At 50.7% G+C, this 25,820-nt stretch overlaps 1 protein-coding gene across 1 annotated transcript in view; it reads left to right on the top strand.

The window, feature by feature from the left end:
- Positions 1 to 25,820, top strand: part of ZSWIM5 (zinc finger SWIM-type containing 5) — a 98,883-nt gene that overhangs the window by 55,370 nt on the left and 17,693 nt on the right. The window contains exons 2-4 of the mRNA XM_042786368.1: positions 13,091 to 13,447; positions 22,101 to 22,249; positions 22,877 to 23,027. Of these exons, the coding sequence (XP_042642302.1) occupies positions 13,091 to 13,447; positions 22,101 to 22,249; positions 22,877 to 23,027 (657 nt within the window). The remainder of the gene's footprint in view (positions 1 to 13,090; positions 13,448 to 22,100; positions 22,250 to 22,876; positions 23,028 to 25,820) is intronic.

Below are 25,820 nucleotides of genomic sequence, written 5' to 3'. Positions count from 1 at the left end.
AGGTCTCTGAGCAAGGGCTCAGGAATTAAGCTTATCTTTCTGGGAGCTTTGGAGCTCCCATCTCCTTGAGCTCTGAGTAAGTTTGAAACCCAGCATGACTGGACAGACACATCTTGCCTGTGCATTGCCAGGCAATTCCGGTGAGCATCGTCATTCTATCTGTGGTGCCAGTCAGGTCTCAGCCCCCTTTATACACCAGAAACCCACAGCTGCTTCCTTCAGACACCCACCCGAGGTGATGTTGTGTTCAGTTTGGAGGTGGCCTGGCCCTGGATGCTGTATATATCCCTTCCGTGGGAATGTGGAGATGATGATAGAGCCTGGCTCTTTGTGCATCAGAGTGATGTTAACATCACCAAACAACTAAACCTAAGTTCTCAGAAGCCCTGAGCCATGACAAGAATGGTCAGATCTGCTTAAAATGTTAGGAGCTTTGGAAAGAAAACTCAGTTTTATTTCTGGACCTGTCTGTGTGGTTTCAAGCTCATGTTTGCATCTTCTCAAAGTGCCTGTGACAGCCAGGCTTCTGTGACTCCACAGGTTGGGGTTTTTTTCACCCCAAATGGTTTGATGGTTTTTGTTTGTTGGTGTGCAGTGCACATCAGCATTCTGGCAGGGGCAGGAGTCCAGCAGATGCTGAGATGGCACCTTTTGGAGGAGAAAATGGCCTCTGTTTTATCCCCTGGCTGTTCCTTATCTGCAAAACCCGAGCGCAAGAGTACATAACGCCTGACACACAGTCAGTGCAGCAAACTGTGGGAGTTGCTAAGCAGCCATGGGAAGCAGGGTTAGCAGCACCCAGCATCAGGGCAGGATGGAATCCACCCGTGCAGATCCATTTTCAGGTGAGGGCGACTTTCCCAGCGTCAGCCTTGACCTCTCTCATTACAGCAATTTAGTTTGCAATTACACGCCATATTCAGCCCGGTGGCTGTGGTTCCTGGAAAGCCTGACTGTGGGAGTTTACCCAAAACCTTGCAAATATTCCAGGTTGAGCCCAAGGAGATCACCTAGCGGGGGAAGGCAGGGCTGGAGGTTTCCCTCCTGGGGAGGCAGAGGCAGAGAATGGGCTCCTTGCATCCCTTGCTCACTGCTTCCCAGCCGGCTGTCTCTGGGCACTCGCCTTTGCTGTCAGACTTTGCTGCCTCGGTTTCCCAGCCAGGTGAAGAAGGACCCTGCTTCTGGCACAGCACAGGGCAGGGAAGGCAGCGAGTGCTGCTCTCGAGGCAGATCCCCATGGGGTGCAGCTCCCTGGGTGCACATCAATCTGCCGTCCACCATCTGAGCAGGAAAGAGACACCCCCCCCCCCCCCCCCCCAAGCTGGGTCATGTCACCCACAGTGTGTGGCTGCTCCCCCTTTTCTGGGGGTGTCTGTGGACTCTCTTTCAAGGATCAGGGGAAGATTTCCCCTCACTGCTTTCCAGTCACTAAGTGGGAGCACCATGTAATACTTGGGTTATGTGCTAATTAGGACAATTCCCAAAACCCTTTGCTGAGTTTGTGGGTAAAACCACCATCTCTCAAATTACTGGCTTCCCTTTTCAAAGGGAAGAGAGGAGTCAACTCCCCAGTTGCTCATCTGGTTTTGCTTTTTACTATGTTTCTGTCCCGTTATGCTGAGCTCACTGCTTTTTTGGTTGCTTCCAATTCCAAATTGAGATAAGTCTGGTGATAACCCTCTGGCATGTGCGGTGCCTGCTGCCAGGGAGCCCTGCCTGGCTCACCCCACAGAGGATCAGGGCGAACCAGGAGCTGCAGGAGGCTGCAGGGGTGGGGTTTCACTCCGGTGAGGCTTTCAGGTTCTATTCTGGACAGGCAGCAGATAGTTGGCTGGGATATTGCAGGGCTTCCCTTTTCCCTTTTCCCTTTCATAAAGGGACTTAATTACTGAAATAGATCTGTGGTTAGAGGATCTGGAGACTCTCCATCCACCGCCAGAAGGACCTCATGCCACAAAATGGGAGAAAACTGCCTCTAAATGTCTCACGTCACACTTTTCCCCTTTCCCTTTGGACCTGTGTATTTAGCATTAACTGCACAATATAGGTTTTCTTTTAATTGTGATGAATTCCAGGGAGAAGGAGTGGGTCGCTCCCTCATTTTTCTTTCTACTGTAGCCCCAGCCATCCCGATGACAGATCTTGTCATTACGCGGTGTCATTTTAGATGTTTGCACTGCACCAAAAGCAAACGGAGGAGCCTGCAGTCTAGGCTGTGGATTGAATAACAATGTTTTTCCAGCAAAAAAAAAAATCTGTGAAGGTTTTAATCAGAAACATGAGTTTTGCAGAGGCAGCCTGCACACCACTCCCGACCCAGCAAAGCGATGGCTCACATCTCCCTGGGTATCAGCTTTTGTGTTCCTGAAGGCTGCGAAGCTGTGGAGCCATCTTGAACTTGAAAAGCACGAGGGCTCATGTTTTCCTGTGCATGGTGGATCCTCCAGGACCACTTTCCAGTTGCAGGCTCCTTGCTAAAGCATGCAGCTGGGAGATGCCGGGGACAACGTGTGTCTGGAAAGAGAAAGGGCAGCACAGAGGGGCTTAAAATCACTGCATGGGAATCTGCTTCTTGTGAAATGCCTGCGTGCTCAAGATGGTGAAAACTGCTGATGCTGGAGAGCAGAGCATCTCTGTCGGGCATCTGTCTCCCAACCGCTTTCCTTTCAAGCAAGGGGGGCTGCTGAGGAAGTCTCTGCTCTGCAGACCTCCTGCTGCCTTCCTGACTTCTCAGAAGGGTCATGTGAAAACTAATGAGATCAAAAGGGGGGTTTAAGTGTTATTTAAAGCGTGATGACTGTTCTGCAGAGGGTTTTCATTGTGCAGAATTGGGTGACTTGACTGCTTGTCAGCCATGACCCCAAACTTTGCTGCGGGGTCTCACCAGAGAGGAGATACTGAGAACTTGTATGTGGTTGCCTCGGTTGGGTTGGTTTTGTCTTTCTTTGTTTTTTCTTATAGTGCCTGAACACACTGCCTTGCTGTTTCCCTCTGAAGCACGTTGAACTTCATGGGCGATGGTCGACAGTGTATCAAGGATCTCTTTTGTAATACTGTTTGTGAGGCTTGGAGAAGTGGCTGTGCCCAGGAGATGTCAAAGAGTGTCCGTCTGCTCTGGGCTCCGTGAAGCTGACTCTCTAGTTTTCTGAGTAATTTTGGGTGTGATGTATAGTTTGGTAGGACTGGAGGATGCCAAACAAAAAGCTGGTCCTTGTGGCAGAGGCAGAAAACTCATCCACCGGCAGGTTGAGTTGGGCTTGGCAGCTGCCACAGCAGACTTGGGTGCTCTGCAGGTCTCTCCACTGTCAGAGTTGGTGCCTCTCAGATAACTTCAACACAGTTCACACACACGATGGATGAAAGCCTTGAGACCCCTCAGGGACACGCGTAAATGCTGGCATCACTCCTGTGTGGGACCAGCAGGGGATAGGGGACCCTGGTGTGTACAGGGCAAGACTCTTGTGGGAAGAATGCAGAGCCAAGATGGAGAGGTGGGAGGCACAACGTGACAGCAAATGTGATCCTGCTCAAGATCTCCATGTAGCTTACACTTTCCTGGCTCTGTGCAGAGATCCCAGGGACAGCAATCATTTGCTTTCCCCAGTGCCGTGGGGCAGATGTTACACCTCATGATGCAAAGTCCTCCAACCTCTCACTAGCCTGTTCCTCTCATTTTGCAGCTTATGTGTTGAAAGAAAGCTGGAAAAAAGTTTTTTCCACATGGAATCAAGGTGTGTGCCTTTCCTTCACCTCTGTTTTTGCTGGATGTTGAAATTCAGTGTTAACCTTCCCAAGCTTGACACCACTCCTCACCACCTCTTCTGGGATTGCTCTGGTCATGGTTGTCACCAAGGGCTGATGTGCAACAGTTATGTGAATGAATCCCTGTCCTGGAATTAAGATCCCTTCCTTCAGGAGTAATGAAGACACTCACAAAGTTTCCCAAAATAATTCTGGAATAAAATGTCCACAGAGGAGTCTGATCTGGAATAGCAATTGGTGTATAATTTATTCAGCAATAAGTAGTTAATTTCCCTATATGGAGCAGCCCTAATAAGCTCCAAAATTTAATCTTTATTCGTTTAGGGGTCAAGGGGGAAGGAAACCACTAAGTTTTTGTGAAGCTACTGAAGTGAGCTAAGCTGTTTAAGGATAATAATATTTCTACAATATAAATAAATGTTTGCTGTGGTCTCCTTAGTGAAATTCAATAGCAAAAAAAAAAAAAAAAAAGAGAGAGGTGGGTTTATTATAAACAGGGGCTGTAAAAGTTGGCAGGCGAGGGGGGTCATTCTGGTGCCTACTCCTTGGGTCTGTGCCCAACTCCCAAATGGGGAATAGAGAGCAGAAATGGTAAAACAGTGTCATCTCAAAGATTCTTCCACTTTGGGGGAGCAGTTTCAATGCAGAGCCCTTTTCTATGCTTAAAAGTGAGGTTTTTGGAAGGAAGTTAATTGACCTTTTCAGCAAATCTGCTGCCGAGGCCGTTACCACAAATGCTATTGAAATGCTTCATAAATATAATGTTCGTTTAACAACATTGCCAATAACTTAGAAAGTCAGACTTTATCCTCCCTTTTTTTTTTTTTAAAAAAAAAAGAGCTATTCTTAGTGGAAAAAATGTCTTTTTTTGGGAAGAATTTGGAGCAGATTTTCGTACTGAATCTAGGCTGCCTCATTCCCTTGGAAGGCTTCTGAGGGCCAGGAAAATTATAACTAATAACTTCCCTATAAATTGTAGAGCTGCTATTTTAAGGTCTGGTGTCTCAGGGAGGATCGGGGTGGTGTCCTGCTTCCCTCCACTACTGTGCGATGCCCTGGTTTGATTCTGGTCCTTGTTAAGCTGGCTGCTGGTCCTGTCTCTTACAAAATCAAAACATGGTAAGTAAACAAGTCAGGAGGCTCTCAAGCTTGGTTTTGGTTTTGATTTTCCATATTGGTGGACTGAGTTTGGGCTGTGGTTTGGAGGTGGCCTGCTCCAGGGGCAACTTAAGTTGCAAAATATGCACTGAATGCAATTTATCTTTGTGTATTTGGAGGCAAAATCCAAAGCTGGTCCCCAGCCTGAGGCTAAGACCTAGAAAAGCTGCCAATGCTGGGGGGAGGCCATATCTTGGAAAAGCAGGTCAGCAAGTGGAGCAGATATGTAGAGGGAAAAGGATGCCCATGGCTCTGAAGCAACTTGTTCCCCAACCAGAAAGTACCCAGGATGAGCCCCTAGGCTAGGAGCAATGGGTTAAGGGCTCTGATGTGGGAGGCATTTTGCTTTTAGGGGTTGGGATTATGTTTTTGTGGAACTAAGAGTTACGTGAATCGCCCCATAAAAAAGACAACGGAGGGAAGAGTGCTGCTCCACTTGCTTTCAACTGCAGTGAAGTTCAGTGATTCCATCGTGGTGACACTTGCATGGAGGGATAAGAGGCATTTCCTAATTAAAACCCTTTTATGTACTAGAAGCCAGCTTCTCAGCTGTTGGAAATCTGCGTTGCTCCATTGAAGTTGGGAGATGACCCCAGCTCAGACTTGCATTTGAGTTTTGGCATCTCCCATCAGTTTCCTTGAGGCAATCAGGGTGGTGACAGCGCAGAGCTGGGTCTGCTCTGTGGCAGCCTCGACTGATGGGACACACGGGCCCGGAAACTCCAGCAAAAGTGAATTTCCTCCCCATGGATATTTTCTTTCATGCTTGAAAACAACCCTCCATCTGTTGAGAAAACACCTGAGCTGTAAAAAGGAACCACGTTGCTCCTTGTTCAGATACAGTGCTCACAAACGCAGAGAGAGGAGGGATGCTTTTGGAAATGGTCATGGAGATGTGTTGCTTCTTTTCCCTTAATGTAGAGATAGTGCTTCCACCAATTCTACCAAAAAATGCATGGCACGTCCTCATCTTTCTAATTTTTCATGGTTTTAAGAAATCTCTTTATATTCAAGCTTACGATAAGATATACTGTAGCAGTAAAAAGCAGACTGGACAGCATTTTGCCATCAGGTATTACATGTTAGCAAAGATGCAGTGACTTCACCCTCTCTTCAAGCCTTTTCTATTGCTTGTGCTGCTGCAAAAATGGCGTTTGGGTTGGTTTGTGTTAAATCGGAACTGCTAGCAGAGGAATTCAGCTTGCAGGGCTGCACCTTAGCAGAGGAAATCAGTGCAAGCTTTAAAACGGGTTGCATTTTTCCCTTCTTCCCCTAAAACCATGTGTCTTCAGAGCAAGCGTTGCACATCTGGGTAGATTGAAAACCCATTTGCTGGTGGGCAGTGGAAGGATGTGGAAGGTGATGCTGGAAGGAGTGGTCTTGGCATTGGGGCTAGCAACAAAGACCCAACAAACCTGGGTCTTCAAGTTGGGATGGCCAACAAAAAGCACTCTAGGCTGGGGAGAAAATAGGGAAACAGTTTTGAATATTTTGGGGAAATGTCACAGATTGGGAGCAGTCATCTGGTTGCACAGCCTTGGTCTGGCCATCCCCTGAACTAGGTAGGGGGAGGGAAAAACCCTCCATTTCAGGCTCCTAGATAAACAAACACCAGAAATCTCGTAAGGGTCATAATGGAAATCACTGGGAAATTGAGTTAATACAAGGGCATCTGTGTAAGTGAATGCTCAGGACAGAAACAGGGCTTTGTCCTTTAACTCTAGTAATGCTGGAGCAGATGGGAAGCGTGGTGTGCTTCACGCATTAGCTGGCTCAGATAAAAAGCAAGGCAGAGGCCAGTCCTCTTGGCTGATTAGAGGTTAACAGGGATAGAAACCAGTGGATTGACTCTTCATTTGCAGGAGGTGTTGTGGGATCAGAGCAGATGGCAGAGAGAGCGTCCCTCCAGCTTACTCAGCTGCTCAGAGGAGCTTACGGCTCCCTCCAGCACAAACAGCCCCACTTGCATCTCCTCTGTTTACAGCTGCAGCTCATGTTTCCTCCCTGCCCTACCTGGAGCCACACAGTATTTCTCCCAAACCTGTGGTAGTTGGTGTCCGAGGCCGTAGGTGTGTTTGGGCACACTTGCAGGCATGCTGCATCCTCTCCGCCTCGGCCCTTTGTTACGGCTCCTCTGGTGTCAGCTCAGCCACGGGCACGGCTCCTCACCGGGGGCTTTTAATGGTCTTCGTTAGCTCTGTGAAAGCCAGAGGTGCTTTTCCAGGGTGGTAGTGACCAGGCAAGGACAGGAACGTCGTGGGGACTGGGGAGGAGGGCTGCGAGGGGAAAGTGTGCAGCAGAAGCAGCACGGCTGTGTTCTACTGGGGCAGCATCCCCCCAGCCAGCCATAGCCTGCCTCCTTCATCCCTGTCAAGGTCTTGCTTGACAGCAACACCTTTGCCTGGGATCACAAAAAGAAATCGCTTTGGGGAGGAGGGAGGATGTAAACTCTTACCAGCTCTGCTCATTGACTCGCTGGAAGCCTGGATTCCCTGTTTTGCAAGGGAGAAATGGCAATTGATTCAGCCTTACCCTCTTTCTTTTTGTCTGCCAGTGCTCTGAAAAGGCACATTTTATCTGTGTGTGACAACACCTGCCTAGGGTGCCTCTCATTGAGCTGCACTGAATCAAAAGAGCAACAAGAAAAGTGGGTTTAATTGCACACATCTTCAGCAGAGTCTTTCTTGCACTGGCAGCACAAAAGGCCAGCCCCGTGCTGGTTGAATGGAGCCCGGGAGGGCTGGGGCGCGCCGTACTCTCCGTTACTATCGGAGGCAGATGATTCACTTTGCTGGAGCATTGTCATGTGCAAATGAGTTCATGAGCCCATCTCCTTTCCAACTGCAAGGTCAGGGACTGAGCAATTGTCAGTATCAGCCGGCTGGAGGAATTGATCTAGAAGCTGGAAAGCTTTGGGAGATTTTACTAACCTCCGCTTCCTACCGCATGAGCGCACTGACACCTTCCTCCCACGGGTGTTGTCTACGTTACAAATATTGACCGATTTTAAGTTCACATTTAGAAAGCTGCTGTTTCGAGGCATGGAAATGTGACCGAGAATGGCTTATAAATAACACTCGGTGCAGCAATTATTATTCATTGCTAGTTATGGCTTTCACACAGTGGAAAAACAAATGGTTTTTCCACTAGGAGCTGGAGCTGCAGTCCGTTTAATCACTAAAGAGCTTGGAATCGCTTTAGTTTAAAATACCTTTCCGCTGTGGTTTGGAAATTTAAAAAAAAATATTTGGGTCATGTTAACCTAGTGTATACGACTTGGGCTGAGAATTTCAGTTTACCTCAGTGTACCTTGTCTACATCTGCTGAGCCCCATAAATATCCATGTATTTGTTCCTGTCCTGTTTTGCAGAACTCCTGCCTGCCTAAAGGCAGAGCTGCCCAAACACAAATTTGAAATGGGGTTAGTCTGATTAGAAGTGGGGTCCTGGGAGCTGAGCACAGGGCACAAGAGCAGTGAGGAACCAAGCTGCTGTCAGCCACAGCTGCCCCTCTCTGGCCGGGACACAAGGGGATGCGGCTGGTGCCTCCAGGAAGCTGCGTGGATGGACTTTCCATCACGTTGCTCCTAACAGAGGCTGCCCAAAATATCAGCCTGAGTTTACTACGAGGTCGCTTGAGGTTTTGACAGGCAGATGGGAGGTGAGTTCTTTATGTACAGTGTCTGGCTGCGTCCCACCAGCGGTCCTTGCTCAGGGGGGGTTCATGTGGTTGCGCGTTTCCCTCTGTAGAGCTGTTCCTTGCCCTGCTTTGAGGTTTCCACAGAGACCAAGAAAAGCCTGCGGAGGAGGCAGAGGAGCCACAGTGACATGAAGAAATACTCCCTGTGTTACCCGTGTATTACTGGTCCCCATACTCTTGTGCAGCAACCTCAGATGGTCTCTGCTGGTCCAGGGTTAGGTCCTAGAGATGGCTGCTCTTGTGTGAAGGCTTCCTCCCCGTCAGGATTGTGCTCACGCTCTGTGAAAGGTGAGTGCTGTGCCTGGGAAGAGCAAGCTAATTTTTCAAATGGCACAACTTTGCGAATGACAACTGTGACTTGTGCCTGGGCTGTGGTGTGAAATCTGGGGGATGGCTGTGAGCAGCAACTGCCGGAGGGAGCAGAGCCGAGCTCTCGAGTTCCCGGCTAGTGTTGTAGCTGCGGGGTCCTCCTCTCCCTTCTCCTCCTCATGGGTCTTGGAGGGCTCTCGATGACACAGTTATGAGAAGGGAAGGGGTTACACCTGGGTTTTGCTTGTTTCTAGGGTTTAAATTTCCACTGGTGGCCTGCCTGTCTCTGAAATTCAGGTGTTTTGATGTAAGCAGCTTGAACATTAGTTTTACCTTCAGTGGTTTGCTGGAGGACCCAAGACTAGGGGTCTCTACAGCCAGCCTGATGGTGGGTTGGAGCTGCAGGAAAGGCTAGTAGTTTCTCCTGACTGGTGGCTTGTGGACGTATGGGTTAAAAATGCCCAGCTGAAAGACTCTGGCTGGTTTTACAGAACTGGAAGAGTTTGCAAAGCTCCTTTTGATTGAGTAGGTTTAGAGATCAAAAGATTCTCCATCTTGGTTAAAGATACTTTTGCTGAGGCCTTAATGATCTTGTCTTAGTAGCAAAGTCTCCTGCACTGGAGCTCCTGCTAAAGGCTCCGTCCTTTGTAGCTGTTTTAGAGCCCAGGGATGTTTTGTAGATCCATGCTCCTCCCAGCCTGCAGGGTTTATCAGCTCCAAAAGGGAAAGTGTTACCCAGCTGATGAGTTTAGAAGTGCCACTGGTATGGAGCTCACAAACTCCCAGAAGACATTTCTAGGGTCTGTTTTAATTTAAATCAGATGCATGATGTCCTGTGGTACTAATGCAAGATCCTCGCTCTGGTGTTTTGTCCCCGTTTGGTGGGTAAGTGGGATTAGGAAGGAAACGTGCTCATCATGCCCTGTGTGCCTGTGAACATTTGTGGCACCTTTCTGTGCTCTTTCTGGGGCAGGTATGAACATTCAGCTCCTTTTGCAACCTGGATCAAAGAGACATCCACTGGGAAACATCTGTGGTAAAAGTAGGGGAGGCTGTTCTGGGGCAGGAAGGAGGTGGCGACGTTCTTGGGACAAAGCTAGGCTCTGATGGGGCATAATGAGTCTGTAGTTACAAGGATGGTATTTAATTATTTCTTTTCCATGGTTTTCAAGCCCTGGCACTGTCACTTTGCTGGCAGCAAATCAAACACTAAGTTAGCTTATGTTAAGGAACAGAAGATGAAGTCCTAGATAAGCACTCGGCTGTAGGAGCGTCTAAATTGAAACGTGCAGGGGGGACACAGAGGAGAGTATGTTTTTGCTCTCAGCACTATCCAGACCTCGTGTCTGTGGCCAGGGCTGTGTTTCTCTCTGCTGGAGTGCTGGTATCACCTGCCCCATGTGCTTCTAGGATGTGAGATGAACGGAGAGGAGGGTATGGTGACAGCTGTTCTTCTCCAGGGTGACCTGTAGCCTCTTGGTGACTGTAGCATCAGGGTTTTGTGTGGACCAGGAGCAAGTGTTTCAATGGATGATGGAGTAACCACACCATAACCTACCTTTTACTCACCACTCTTCTCTGGGACAGTGATACCCATCACTGCTGAGCTGGTGTGCTCAGCACCCATGGATGCTGGGGTGCAGACCTGGCCGCAGAGCAGGGCACTGTGTGGTAGCTGCAGGCTGACCTCTTGTTAATGTAAATATTTCCAAATAATGCCTCTGCTCCCGCCAGCTCCTCTCTCTCCCCCTCTCACCATGTTTAATTTCTGACTAAGCTTTTGATAAATGTTTTGTATAGAGTTCCTAGTTTATCTTAAATAGACCTGCTGCCACCACAGCTAAAATCTAAACGAACACTTGACTTAGGGCTCCAGTGCCAGATAAACTTGGCAGTTGCCGACGCACTGAACAGTCCTGTTCGATGTGCAGACCTCGGCTACGAGTTGGGAGGACCGGCTCTTGCGGCAGATGGGGGAGCACGGCTATTAGGATGCCTGAGAGCAGCCTGGGAAGTATCTGGACAAATTTCCTCTCTTGAGGGGCCAGATTCAGACCACGGTTGATGTATTTTCAGACTTACACCTGTGCAAAACAGTTCATTTGGTTAAGTGAGTTCCTCCAGTCTTACACCAGTTAGCCCCAAGTGGGATCAGGCCCATGATCCTGCTAAAGTAAGCATTTCAAGGTAGTATTTATGGCTAGTAATTTGTCTTAGAGGGTTTTATATATATGTGCCCATGGGTGTACATACGCATATATACATACATTCTTGCTCAGGAACATGGTTTCAAATCCTTTTAACTTGTTCAAAAAGTAAACTAGGGAGAAACTGGCAGTGAGTCGGAGCTGCCTGCCAAGCATTGCAGACCAGAAAAGTGGTAAAACATAAACACTTTGGAGTTTATCCTCAGGATTTATATAGTTTGGCTGCTGGGGTATGGACTCGTGCGGAGTGGGGCATCTCCTCAGGCCCTGGCCATGCTGCTCCTGCGGCACCGAGCCCGGCACCTCCGCAGCCATGCTTCCACTCTTGGCAGTGTGTGAGCAAGAGGGTAGCGTGGGGTTGTTTGTCCCTCCGCTCCTGCTCTGCTGGCCACGTAGGGTGGGTTTTGGGTGATGGCAGCAGAACAGGTCTGCTTTTCCCCTCCCCTGCACTAAAGTAAAAGCAGACCTCCTTGACGGTTAATCAGATTTGAATGTGGTTTTTGGCGTGGCTATAAAGAGACTGGCAGTGAATAGCTGGTTTTGATGCCATTTATTAAAAACCTCTGGTAGAATTTGTTTCGGAAAGCATTTGTGAGAGCTGGCAAACGCACAAGGGTTTGATGCAGTTAATGTATTTTAATCTTCACCCCCCCACCCCTTCCCCTTTTCTGTCGCTAATTGTAGGGCTCTCAGCTGTCTGCCGCCTTCTCTGGGGGATGGCAGGCTCCACTGGGACCTCTGTACAAACATGGGCTTACTAAGGTTGCAGTGCTATGGAGAAAAAGTGAGCATCCTCTTCAGGGAGGAGGGCTGAGACAGACGGGCAGGGAGCTGGGTCCTGGGTACCACGCCAGGCTATGACATGGGAGCATTGGGTGGCCCAGGCCATGTTAATTAACATGGAGGAATGAGGCAGATGAATGGGGGAAACAAAAATGTCCCTTTTCCAGATGGCTGGGCAAGTGCAAAGTGTTGATGTTGGACCTCCACAACAGCTGGCTCCTGGGAAGAGCTCCCTGGGCTTTTGGATGGAGGTTGATGGGCATCCAGTCTTTTCTCACTGACTTCATCCCTCGCTTGCTTGTTGCATTCACCTTCCTTGTACCCAGAGGACCTTCCAAGCCTGTTTTGCACTCCTCACCCACGTTTGGGACTTGTTGGGACTTCTTTTTCACAGTTTGTGCCCGGAGGCACTGCAGCCCCTCACAGCATGGTAGGGCCTGTTGGGAGCACCATAACTTTTGTATGATCAATTTGGGCTGTCCCTGCATCCTGACGCACGGATCGCGCCAACAAGCAGCTGGCTCCCTGGTAGCAGTATTCTGGGGAAGGCTCAAGAGCTTGTGGGGAGCAGCAAATATTGTGGAGCTCAAGGAACAAACATTTTCCCCCCCAGCCCGTGGTTCAGGCTGTGTGTTGCTCCTGTCCCTGCTCCTTGTTCCCACTGTATGGAAGAGCTCAGAACGTGGTCATGCCCTGGAACCATCTACCAGGCTGAGGGGCTGAAATTAGATTCATGTTGCATTTAATTTGTGGTGTTTTTTGTCTGCCTCATCAAAGAAAAAATGACCTGGACTTTTTCTACCAGCCCTCGCTCACGTGAGTTGCAAATTCAGCAAGAGAGAGGCGTGGATGAGGATGACTCCCAGGAGAGAAACAGTCTGAGAGACTCTTAAACAAATGGGAACTGAGTAGCTTTGCTCTTCCCCTGAGGATTTCACTGTTAAATAAACTCACCGATGAGTCTGCCTGCATGTGTGTGTTGGTGCAGAAGTGTGTTTGTACATGGGCTGGGTGTAAGCCACCAGTGTGGTGTGTGTTGGGTGGTGTGCTCCTTGGCATAGCAATGCATGAGCAGCCTCGGCTGGCCTTGTCCTCCTTCCAGAGTTTGCATGGGTGGTCATCGTCAGAAAGAATCTAATGTGGCCTTTCCTTCTTCTGCTTTCCCTCTCCAGGGTTCCACCTCAGTGGGACAGTAACGGAGCCGGCGACTGCGACAGAACCAGAGATGACCTACAAGGTGGCCATCAGCTTCGACCGCTGCAAAATCACCTCAGTGACATGCGGCTGTGGGAACAAGGACATTTTTTACTGCGCCCACGTCGTGGCGCTTTCACTGTACAGGATCCGCAAGCCGGACCAGGTCAAACTCCGTCTTCCCATCTCAGAGACCCTTTTCCAGATGAACAGGGACCAACTCCAGAAGTTTGTTCAGTATTTGATCACAGCACACCACACCGAGGTGCTGCCCACTGCCCAGAAGTTGGCTGATGAGATCCTGTCATCCAACTCAGAGATTAACCAAGTGCACGGTAATTCCTCCCTGGGTGGCCTGGCACTGATTCACTCTGCCTTTGGGGCTGGGGTGGTGGTTTCACACTGACGGTGGTGACCCTCATTTTGCCATGCTTGTTTCTTGATACATACTGAGAGGTGGCAGTGTCAAACTGACATGGGTGTTGGCCACGCTTCCCTGTTCTACCCTTCGTTCTTCTTTATGTGCTTATCTGTCAAATGCTGGTTTCAACAGGCAAGAAAAAGCAGAGCAGACAGGCTGGTGGTGCACAAGGCACAGCTCAGAGTAGGATGGAGAAGCCAAGGGTGAGGAAGAGAGCACGTTTAGTCCCCAACACGGAAGGACATGGTGCTGGGACCCTGAGGAGTGGGAGTTGCAGTGGGGATGTGGATCCTCCAGGGTGCGGGGACATGGTACCAGCCCTGCATGTTGCTAAGTCAAATGCGGCTGAGCTGGTGGGGGATAAAGCTTTAATCTCCATAAGTGTTAATTTGCCCATAATAAATGAGTGCCGCTGTCCTGACATACTGCACCAAGGCAGCAAAGATGTGTCCTGGGGCTTTGTGAAAGATGTGCCTGGGGCTTTGTGTTTGGAAGATGCTTTTGACTTCCTCCCCTGGAAAGCTCCTGCTGGGGGATGGTGCCCATTCAAGCCCTTCTCCAGTTGCCTGCTGGCCCAGGAGGTAGCCCAAGCTCCCTGGAGAGTTGCCCTGAGGCTCCCTTCATCAGCCCAAGCTGGGTGTTCCTATTGTGTCTTTCCAAGGATCCCAGGAGCTGAGGTTGCCCAGGGTCTGCAACAATGAGTCACTCCCCACTGCGCCTGTCCCACCAGCTGTAGAGCAGAGATAATAAACACTTATCTGCCACGGAAGGGTGTTGTGCGGATTAACACATGCCTCTTAAGTGCTCCGAAGATGAAAAGCCCCACATGCGGCCTAAAATAGGATCTGAACTGGTTGCATCCACATGTAGAGGTGGGGCCAGGGGTCCACCTCCACCACAGGGGTGATGGCAGCTCTGATCTTAGATATTTCCCCTCCCTCTATCTGGTTGTTTCTGCTCTGACCTTGGGAGAGGTTTTTGTCTTCTCCGCCGGGCCACATCTGCTGCGTATGTGGTTGTGCTCTCAATTACTGGCTTTTAGGGGGTTTTCCTCATTTTTTGGTATTAAAAAAGAACAAGGAGCTGTGGGACTGCAAGAATCTGGTGAGGTCCGTTCCCTCCCTGAGCTGATCCACTGAGCTGAGGTTGGGCAAGATCCCTTCTTGGCCATTGTTTGAGCCTGCTTTCTCCTAAGCAGATTGAAGAAAAGCTTTTAAGGCTCTGAATATTTATTGCTCCGGAGTCAGCAAAATGCTGGTGATTGAGAGTCTTACAAAGATACAGATGTTGGCTTCAGTTCAATATCTGCCTCTTGTTTTTACAAGTGGTTTTAAAAAACAAAGCAAAAATTCTCCGTCCCTTCAGACTCGTGCAGATCCATGCTCTTCAGCATGTGATTGTGAACTGACAGAGACACGTTGACTTACCCAGCAGAAGGTGGCACCTATCCGACACCCATGTGGCTGCCTAGTCGGTGTCACAAGCAAGTAAACACCTCTGCAAGCAGGAGAGCAGCCTCCTCTCATCCTGGGGAAGGGTACAGATGAGCCTTAGGTTGATGATACGATCTAAAGATGATCTAAGATGATCTAAAACTCGTAGATGTTGCACCCTTTGAAAAGGAAGGCTCATAAAACCTCACATTCAAGTTCAGAGTGATGTTGTCTAGGACTTTGGCTCTCGATCCGGGATAGTGTTGCTCTTCTCATCCTCCCAGTAAAGCACAGCCACAGTGCAACCATATCACAGAGCTGCTTGAGCAGCGAGCCCAGGGCGAGGAAGGGCTGCAGGCATGTGGGGCTGCGTATGTGAGAGCAATTTTGGGGGCTCCAGTTGAAGGAGATCCAAATTTTTCCCCCATCTTGCCTTTCCCAGCTGTGGTTCACACATTCATAGAGAGTCACTGATCCTGGAATTTGAATTTTTTCAGGGTATGCTTTACATAGAGCTTTATGGGCTTATGTACACATTTCTTGTCTGTGTCTAGTTCAGACCCTTGGGGTCACATCTTCATTCACCTTGGGGTTGAGTCCAAAGTGGCTTTCGGCAGGCTGGCCTCTGCAGCCCAAACAGTAACACAGTGTGTGCATTGGACACCTGAGCTTATTATACCTTGGAGCAAGAACAGTCTCTGCAGAAATCCTTTCTTTTTTTCCCCCATTTCTTCTGAGGAGAGGTCTGTTAAGCTTCAGATCAGTATCAGGTCTTTTCCACCTGCCTCTGGTCACCCAAAGAGCTGCTCTTTCCATGTCAATGGTGAGCGTGTGGGATGCACGAGCTGATTCTGCACCTTGGGATCACTCTGGGCTGGCGGGGGAATACCCCTTGTGCAAGGGGATCATCTGGTTTTGTAAAATAAGGCTTTCAGGGCTGCTCCTTCTCCCCCTGCAGAGCCTGAACGGCAAAGAAAATTGTAGGCCATTGTCTGGCGCACTCATCTCGGGGCGTCAGAGCTTTGTTCCTTGCAGGCGTCTGTAGCCGCGGGCTGTGCACCGCATGCCGATCTTCCCGGCTGCCTTCCTAGAAGGAAATGCAAACTATCCAGTAACGATGGAGTCTCGGAGCGCAGCCAAGGCGCTCGCTCCTGCGTTCTCGAAGGATTCAATCTGAGCAGAGAGCCTAGGTGTGCCTGCCGCTCTGCTCCCCACTTGACCTCTGCCTGCTTAAGTGGGTCACGTTTCTGCTCTCGTAGCCGGCTGCAAAGGGCGGTGTGCTCACAGCAAGAGTGCCTTGCATCTCTGACACCTCCACTCTCGGCATTTGAAGTGGCAGCTGGAGGGATGAGACCGGGGTGGGTTTCAGTGCTGCTGTGTCCCCTCCCCGAGTGTGTTTCTCCTTGGGGACAAAGTCAGTGGCGTGACTGTCCGGCATGGATCAAGGCTGCAAGGTTGTCATTGTGCCAACAAATGTGACTCACGGCTGCTGGGGGCAGCCGGGACCTGCAGCTGGAGAGCTTGGATCCAACAGCCAGGCCTCTGACGGAGTGAGGAGCGTCTGGTGGTGGCCACCTTGGCACCCTGCTTCCTCCACTCTTCCGAGAGCATCAGCCCAGGGCTCATGCTGGTTTGCCATGGGGCCAGCCTGGTTCGGGTGAAATGCGAGCTGAGAAAGTAGCTCAGGGCCACCAGCCATGGTGGGACCTGCTGGATATAGGTGCAGCTTTGACACTGGGGGGAATCCATGCTCAACCACCATGAAATATGGGAAGAGTGTGTCCTTCTGAGTTGTGAATGAGGAACAGTGAGCCAATTGATTTGGTGCAGCAAAGTATTGCAGAGAGGGCAAGGCTGTGAAAAAATGCTGAAATGGGAATTGTAGGCAGAGAGGGAGATTTCAGGGGCAAAAGTAAGCAATGAGGAGGAGGGAGAACTCGGCAGCACCAGTGAGTCCTGACAGCAGCGCTAGGTTTCCTGCTTTCGCAGTGTGGATCCAACACCCAGGAGCAGTGGGTGTGCAGGGTCCAAGCCATCCAGCAGACTTGGGAGGTAGCATTCATCTCCTCTTGTGTTTTGGTTCATGTTTATAGGGAATAATTTTAATTTATTTTAAGAGGAAGACAGGATCAGTGTGGGGTGTACAGAAGGAAAGCTGCTGTCTCAGATACATCCTTTGAGCCTGATTGGGATGCCTGGGCTTTGGAGACAAATGTTGGATTCTTCTTGAGGTCAAAAGCAGTATGTGGCCAAGGAAGGAGAGGAGGCTGGTGGCAACCACTGCAGGGTCAGAGACAGTGGTCATTAAAATCTTTAATTAGAAGCTTAAAGACAGGAGAGGCAGCTCTGAGGGCTGCCAGTACCTGTAGACCCAGAAGATTTGGGGCTTAGAGGTATTCTTTGTGCATCATCAATGAAGTCTCCCCCTTCCTTGTGTAAGGAACAGGAGGTTTTGTCAGGCTTGGTGTTTGCAGCTCAGTAACTCACCGTGCTTGAGTGGCACTTGGTCATGGCAGGGGAGAGCGGCTGCCCTCAGCCCAGGAGATGTGGTCCGGGCCGTCTGTCTGCCCCACGGAAATGCTGGTGGGTGACACAATGTCTGTGGCACTCAGCTGATGCCATTGAAAGGCTTGGGTTGCTCTTAGCCAGAAGTGGGAAGAGCCACAAAAACTCTGTTGTCTCACAGTGCAGGGGCAGCTGCCTCTGAGGACAAGCCAGAGGAGGGTCAGTGTGAATCACTAAGGAGCCTCTGTGGTCCTACAGGGTCTCAGGAGCTTCCTCAGAGGAGAGGACCTTCAGAAAACTCTTAGTGGGAATGGTCCCTCAGACTTTGGCATGGGAAAACCAGATCTGCTTATACAAAAGCCATAGGGAACACTCTTCCTTATCTTTCCACTTTTGTCCCAGACGTATCCTTGACTGCCTTGAGCCCTTCCTTCAATTCCTGGGCTAATACTGTCCTTCACCTCTTGGCCCATCTTGCTTCTTCTGTGCAGCAAGTTGGCTGCCAGGTTGGTCATGCGGGATGTCCCTGCCTTCTTGTCCTGTTGCACTGAGATAGGGCTAATATTTGAGGAGTCCTCAGGCAGTCTTTAACTTTGAGGTCATCTCATGACAGCTTCTGGAGGGCAGCACTGGTAAATCTATTTGAAATTCTGCTTTCCCACTGGGGAGGAGGAGAAGGTCAGGTCTCCAGGGGATTTGTGTTCCTGGTTGCTGAGCTGATGTGAATTTAAGGGAAAATAATACACCTGAGTGGTGGAGAGATAGTTTCTGCTGCTGGCTCTTCCCCCTTGCCTTGCAGAGCCGCTGTGGTTGCCAAATGACCCCAGAGCACATGTGGTGCTTGACAAGTGACTTCCAAAGATGGCTGGTCCTGATGCTGATACCAGCTGGACCGGAGAGCTCCCAGCCATTGTCCTGGGAGCTGGTCTGGCTTCACTTGCCCCATCGTTGTCAGATGGGTGTGAATCTTCAGGCTGCCCTGGAGGCTCCATCCAACCTGCCTCCCCTTGAAAACAAGCCGGGAGCCTTGGCAGAGCTTGACTCCTCGCTTTGCTGCTATTTTTAATCCCTTGTTAGAGTTAATTTCCTTTCTGGTGCCTGGTTATTTTCTCTCTGAGGTTTTCTGCTGGTTGTTTATTTGTCCGTGTCCTCTCCACCCCCTGCCCTAAGCTGTTTCTGGACGCCAGAGAGACAGCCCGGAGGCATTCAGCAACGCCGTATGCAGTCATGGGATGGCCCTTGTGAACCACCACCATGATGGCCAGCGCTGCTTCGGTGAGAGCCCTCGCCGGCACTGCTGAGCCCAGGGCCAGCACGGCCAGACCCCGAGCCACCAGCAGGTCCTGGGCACAGTTAGCCAAGACGACTGTGAGGGAGATGACAGCGTGGCCACCTGCATCCCTGGGTTGCTTTAACCATCAGTTTATCAGCTCCAGGCACTGGTTAAAAATAATAATTATCCCTTTTCCTTTGTGTCACTGCGCCCGCTCTGGGTGAGATGCTATGGGAGTGCTTCCCACACCGCCCAGCTGGTGTATCTTCCTTTCTTGGGTTCAGGAGTTTGAGTTTGGGATGCACCGATTCCTTGGCATTATCCACAAGGCTCCACCACCTCCTCAGCCCTGGAAACCTGCTGCTTTCCAGTCCAGGAGGACCTTTAATTTTCTTCATGTTGAGCAGCTGATTTCTGAGCACGGTGTTGAATTTTCCATGCCTGGCTTCGCTACGTTTTCTAATTTGTAGATTTTTTTGAGTCCTTATTTCTCAGTCTTTGTATCTGCCTGGAGAAGTCTCGCTTGGCTGTCAAACAGTTAAACTCACAGTGAGGTGCTGGTGGTGGGGAGTTTCCTGCTTGAAGTGTGATGGATTGCATTTTTATCTCTGTTTCTACAGCCGGTGTAAACGGGCTGGTGAAACACTCTTTCCATGCAAGATGTTCAATGATGTTTCCTAAAACCTGAATCCGGCAGGACCAAGATCCAGCACATCTGAAACAGGGTGCTTTGGAGCAGGAATGCTGCTATATGAGAAATGTGTTACGCAGGCATTGGGCTGTTTTACATGCCGTTCCCTGCTCCTTTGGAGCTGAGACATGGAATCACTCATCGGCTGCGTCACAGCATGCCTCTACCGAAGCCCCCACGGTGTGAACATTGGCAAGGGGAGGTGGACAAATCCTGCCATTAATATTTAAACCCAGCACAAATCCCGTTGTTTGCTCTTAAATGTTTATCCAGCTCCCTAGCGTAATTGGGCAGCCCGTTATCTGCCGAGTTGCATTGCACGTGTGGGAATCTGCTATTACAACCCTCTTTCTGAATCTTTTATAGGAGATCAAAATACATTTACAAGCAAATTTGGGTTTTATTTGGAGGCGCGGGAGGCGCGTTACTAATTTGGCTGCGGCCCGAACCCCAACGTGTGAAGTGCTCAATGTGTTGCGTGGGAGGAGGAGGTTTTATTTAGCTGCACGCTTCTTTCCTCGCTGCTTGGGCTTTCCGTTGCTAACGCTATGTGTGAGCAGTGAGCGCTGAGGGGAACCCCAGAAAAATGCAGCCACTTTTTGCGTCTTGCTAACTCCTCCACCTTTATTTGTTACGGTGGCCTCGGTGAGGGACCAAGGATGAGCTGAGCTTAGGTGGAACGGGTCACCCCAGGCATCCACGCCCTCCTGGTCCCTATAGATGCAGCCAGGTGACCCGTGGAGGCAGCCGAGATGACCTGGTCTGGATAGCTGCAGCTGGGAGTGGAGGGCAGGATGGTGGGGAGAAGGATATTAAGAGCACAGGCGTCTGGGATACCTCGGAGATGGGGCTGGATAAGTGCTCGTGGTAGACAGATTAGTCATCGGTTCCTGATAGGGGATAATCGCTGGCTTGTCTGCTCTTTATCTGCGAGATAAGGATGGGGTTGGGGGAGGGAAAGAAAAAGCGCAGAAAAGCAGAGGTGGCCTGGATGGACTGTCCCCAGCATGGTGGTCCCTCATGGCTTACAGCAGGGCTCGGCCACTGGTGGCCGGGGAGCAGGATCAGGGCACGTGCAGGGCTGTAGGCAAATGCTCTCGTGCTCATCCAGGGGCTCTGATTTCCTTTCTGCTGCTTCAGCTCCCGTCCCAATTAGGTGGTTGTATTGACTATAAATTATGCTGCAGAGGGAGCAGCAGCATCCTGTCCCTTCAGCACAGTGCAGGCTGTGCCTAGAGCTTGCTGGAATCGCTCTTGGGCAGCAACTGTTAGCAGAAATTAAAGGAATTTTGTAAAGGACATTAAATACAAATAGCTGTATCTTACCAGGTCAGGAGCATTCTCAGCCTTTGCCGGAGGAGCAAAACCCCTCGGGTTGATGTTCTCCCACTTACAAGCCAAGAAGAGACAGTCTCCCCGCTGAGCAGGCATCCCAGAGCTTGATTTTCATGAATTGCATTTGAGATCCTGGTTCAGCAATGAGTTGGGCAGGGGCACGTGCAGCATCCTAAATTGTCTCCATATGAAGGTGATGTCTGCTCCCCGACGAGATCCTAGTTGAGTGGGGAAGACATCATTAAGATTTAATTGTGAACAGCATCCTTTGGCTGTCCACGCAGCATTTCCCTCTTCCCGCCTGATCCCCTTCCTTGCTCAAAAGGGAGAAGAGAAGGGAGAAGCAGACCAAAGTGGAGCAGAGCATCCTCCAGCCATGCCGGTCCCTCCTTGGCACTGGTTTTCCCTGAGGAGTTTCTGCAGAGTAGGACTCAAAAGAAGGGAGCTGAAAATTTGAGTTTTTGTTCCCTATTGCGTTCCTGGCTGCTCGCTGGAGCCGTGCTGCTGCCTGCCCTGTGAGCCCGGGGAGCCGGGGCATTGCTGGGAGGTAGGGCAGTGCTCGGTGGGGTAAAATGGGAATTGAAAAGGGCAAGACAAAGGGAGGTGGATCCAAGCTGTTGTTTAAAACACTTGTGGGTTTTAATTCTTTTTTTGTTCACTGGAAGATGAAATACCACCTGTGAACATACATGTGTGCCTGCCAAAGGCCCTGCTCTGGTCAGAGTTTGCTCTTTGAAGGGTTATTGATCCTTTGCCCTTTCCAGTGGAGGGTCTCTCCCAGGCAGGTACACTGGTACACAGGGACTTGTCCCCTGTCCTAAAGCAAATGAGGGGCAGGACCAGGTGTTTAACCCGGGGCTCTGGAGCCCCCATGCAGTGGTATCTTTGTTAGACTGTTCCTAATGTGCGGAAAGGCTTGCAGGAATTGGAGCTTTACTGATGCTTAAACAAACTGATGATGTGGAACAGAAGGAGCAGCACCCCAGGCGATCCCTGGAGCTGGGGAGCGCCCTGGGCTCTGCAGCTGCGCTGCTTGCACCCCCAGGGCTTTGGAGGAAGGCAGGTCCCTGCTCTTCCTCAGCCTTACTTCACGTGGGGCGCAGAGGGAGAGGGGCTAAGCATTAGCCCTGTGGTCAGGATCCCTCCTGACAGCTGCTGCCACCGCTCTGGAAGGAGAGTGTGGTGCTGCCAGCTGGGGCTCACTGCCTGGGAACCTGGTTGGTTTTCCCTCACCTGAGCTGATAAAATAGAGGTAGGTCCAATTCTTGCTGCTGGGACTGCTGACCCTGCTGCTATAAATATGGTTGTCTCTTTTCTCCTCCCTCCCCAGGTGCTCCCGACCCCACTGCTGGGGCCAGCATCGACGATGAGAACTGCTGGCACTTGGACGAGGAGCAGGTCCGAGAGCAGGTGAAGCTGTTCCTATCTCAGGGAGGGTACTATGGCTCGGGAAAGCAGCTCAACTCCATGTTTGCCAAGGTGAGGAGGAGCCGGCTGCTCTCTCCCCTCTCTGCTCGACGTGTCACGTAGCTGGCAGCTTGCTGGCTGCCCTGGCAGGGTGCCCGTCACAGCTGGGAATCTCTGCTCCAGTGCCTTCTCGCCCGGTCGCAGAGCAGGCGGTTGTAATCCAGGCTCTGGGTCAGGCCTGTCTTGTCTTACCCGCTCTCCTGGCAGGTCCCACATGATGGGCTTGCTGTGATCTCTGCACAAGGGAGGGCTTTCCCCCATCTCCCCACTGGCACGGTGGGGGGAAGGCCAACCCTGCAGATCCTACCGAGACCATGGAGAGGTGGCACCACCCCTTGGGCTCTTCTTTTTCTTTGCAGAAGGGCCTTGTTTTCATGTTCTTCATCACTTGGTCCACTTCACAGCCTAAGCTGTAGCTGCTACTCAGCTGGATTCCAACCAGCTATGTCACAGCTATTGCATGAGTGCTATAATGTATGACTTGACTATGCATCATACAGATACATATATATGTATATATTTACAGTCTGGACCCCCAGGCTGAGGGACCTGTGGGTTGCCAGCCAGGTAACCATGTCTTCAACACCCCCAAGGGACCGTGGTTTGTCTCACCAAAGACCTCCTCTCTGTCCTTCCCAGGTCCGGGAGATGCTGCGCATGAGGGACTCCAACGGAGCCAGGATGCTGACGTTGATAACGGAGCAGTTCATGGCTGATCCTCGGCTCTCCCTCTGGAGGCAGCAGGGGACGGGCATAACAGAGAAGTGCCGGCAGCTCTGGGATGAGCTGGGTAAGGGTCACCACCTTGCATAGAGCAGCAGCAGGGTTGCCTGGGCTGCTGGACCAGCGGACATTGTCCCAGAGGCCTTTGGGTTTTTTTTGGGGGGGGCAGAGGCCCTGAGAGATGCCGGGAGCTTACTCTGTCCCCTGCTGGGGAAATCCTGGTGGGACAGCTGGGTCAGGCCCAAACTACACAGTTTAACACCTTAAACCAGCCCCTCTCCTGCAAAGAGGCCAAGGACGATGGGTGTGCAGAGTGTGGCTGGTCCCATACTTGCAGCAGCCTGGTGTTTGGTGTGCTGCCCTGAAACCTTTGTGAGGAAGGACAGAAGGGCTGGTGAGTCCCAGGGGCTGGACGAAGCCTGGATGTGGAAGTGCTGTTCCTGGAAGAACCATGATCCAGAGGGGGAAAGGCAGGTTCTCAAGTCTCATCCTGTCTAACAGATTTCTGCCTGCTCTGGTGCATGTTTTCAGGGTGAGGGGGGCAGGATGACCAGCACAGAGCCTGGCTTTAAGGGAAATGCAGTTCTGGGTAATTCTAGCTAAGTACCTTAGACACCAGCTCAGCTGGCTGACACCATATATCATTAGAATAAAATATTTAGGTGACATGGGCCCAGGGAGGTTGGTTATGTGGTAAAGTTAACCCAGCAGTTCTGGGCTCTCCTGGACATCTGGGATCTTGAGTGAATCGTTTGGTTTCTGCCCTAGTTTTACGAGTGAGTTTGAGCTTCTCTGCAGCCTGCTGGTAGAACATGCTGTGTAAGGGCAAGGGCTCATGGGCTCGGACCAAAGGGATGTTGTAGAGCTGGAAGAAGGATGCGGGTGGCCCAGGGTCTGGAGCATGTGAAACTGCAGCTGGGATCACAGACCCTTCTACCAGGTGCCCAACAAATGCAAACATAGCCATGAGACCGGAGAGCCTCGCCAAACTGCAGGCGAGGGCTGGGCAGAGGTGGGACGTCTTGCTTCTATGTGAAGTTCCCTGGATGGAAATAACCACGTCAGCTCTGGAGAGCTCATCTATGCTTGCTTGCCAAGAAGGTATTTCCAGGATTTCAGGGTGCTGCAGCTAGACGGTTGGATATGCAAGGATCCTGGAGAGGTGGCCAAATCCACCAAGCCAGAATTTCCACATGGAAGAAAATAAACACATTGATGAAACGTGGATGGATGGGTGTCTGGGCAGGCCTGGACGCAGAAGCAATTTGCCCAGAATTACAGATTATTTGGCCAGATTTCAAACCTGCTATCCAAGATGAGAGCCCTCCCTCCCTTCCTACACACACAAGGTGGGGAGCGGTTGGATTTCAGTCCTGGCTTAACCACACAAGGGCCAGGTTGGTGTGCGTAGTTTTGGTCAGCAGAGTGGGAGGAGGCAACAGCACGTCCCCATCAGCAGATGGCAAGGTGGCTGGGGAATGTCAGGGCCCTACCAGGGCTGGATCGGTGTGACAGCAGGTGAAACGTGGTGCCAGCCAATGCACGTCAGAGCGAGTGGCTCAGCCGGCACAGGCATGTCACGCAGGAGGGACTGGGCATCTCCATGCTGGAGAGAAGCCCCTGCAGAGGACACGGTGATGGTCCAAGAAGCGGCTTCAGAGCAAGATGGGCATGGACTAGACTCAAAGCAGGCATTATTCCCCCCCATCTTACAGAAGCCTTTTTTTGTTTGATGTTGGGCACCATTTACTGTAGGAACAGAGAATCCCTCTGAAGGAAGGGTGGAGGTGCGGAGGGGCCAGAGCTGCAGTGGGGTTTCAGAACATCAGCAACACGGAGAGATGTCCCAAACCATCACTGGGTGGCTAACAGTAGCCAGGGCGTGTGGGGTGGTGGAGGCACGTTGCCCAACCACCTGTGGGCTGCGGATGCCAAAGCTGCCCGGTGTTACCACTGCTGCCAAAGGGAGGGATGAGGGGCCTGTTGCCAGCTGCTGCAGGAAGCCCCGGCACAGACCACATTCCCCTGCCACGTGGAAGAGAAAAATGGGCCTCCCAGAAATTATTTTGGGCACGTGTTTAATAATTAATCATCAATTTTAGCAAAGACTGCATCACAGACTTGCATGGGATTGGAAGAAGATCAGCCTTAAAGAAGATTGTGGATTTATGATGGGGAAAATGTAAAGGATTTTGCAGGATTTCAGAGTTTAAAAAAAATAAAAATAAAAAAAATAAAAAGGGCATCATTTGCTTGATCATGTGTTGCCAAGTGAACATCTATTGCCCTGTCTGCTGGGGAGCCAAAGGAAAGACCTGCTGGATGGAGAGCTCTGTGGCGTGGGAGTATTTGCCCTGGCGCATTAGTACTTACGATTAAAGCCTAATTACAAAAAATAGACAAAAAACCAGCTGAAGTGCAGCCTGACCTTAATCTGCCTGGAGACGGGTTTATTTATCTCGGCCACTTGTTTACAGTGAGGAATTTCAGCAGATTAAGCTGGGGAGCGACCCTGTGGGAACCAGGAGAATTTCTTTGATGGTTTGGAAACTTGGGCGCAGGATCGGAGCGCCTGTCCTCTCCAGGGCTGGGACTGCTAGGCTGGGAAGTCTCCAACCCCCCCGTCTCTGCACCCAGCCCCTTCATCAAAAAGCATTTTTGTTTAGAGGCTTAGCTTAATCGTGATCTGCCTCTTTGTTCCCTGGTTAACCTCCTGCTATTGGAAAGTTCAGATGAAGGTTTCAGCAGCATGTGAACAGACACGGAGTCTGACCTGGCGTGGCGTGTCAGCTCAGGACAGGAGTCACTTGTGCTGTCAGCTGATGTCACTTGACCACAGGGCTCAGAAAACCTCTCTTTT

This window comes from Tyto alba, unplaced genomic scaffold (genome assembly GCF_018691265.1).
Source record: "Tyto alba isolate M040663 unplaced genomic scaffold, T.alba_DEE_v4.0 Super-Scaffold_1000006, whole genome shotgun sequence".
NCBI lineage: Eukaryota > Metazoa > Chordata > Aves > Strigiformes > Tytonidae > Tyto > Tyto alba.
The sequence above is the reverse complement of the archived record's forward strand: the minus strand, read 5'-3'. Positions and strand labels throughout refer to the sequence as shown.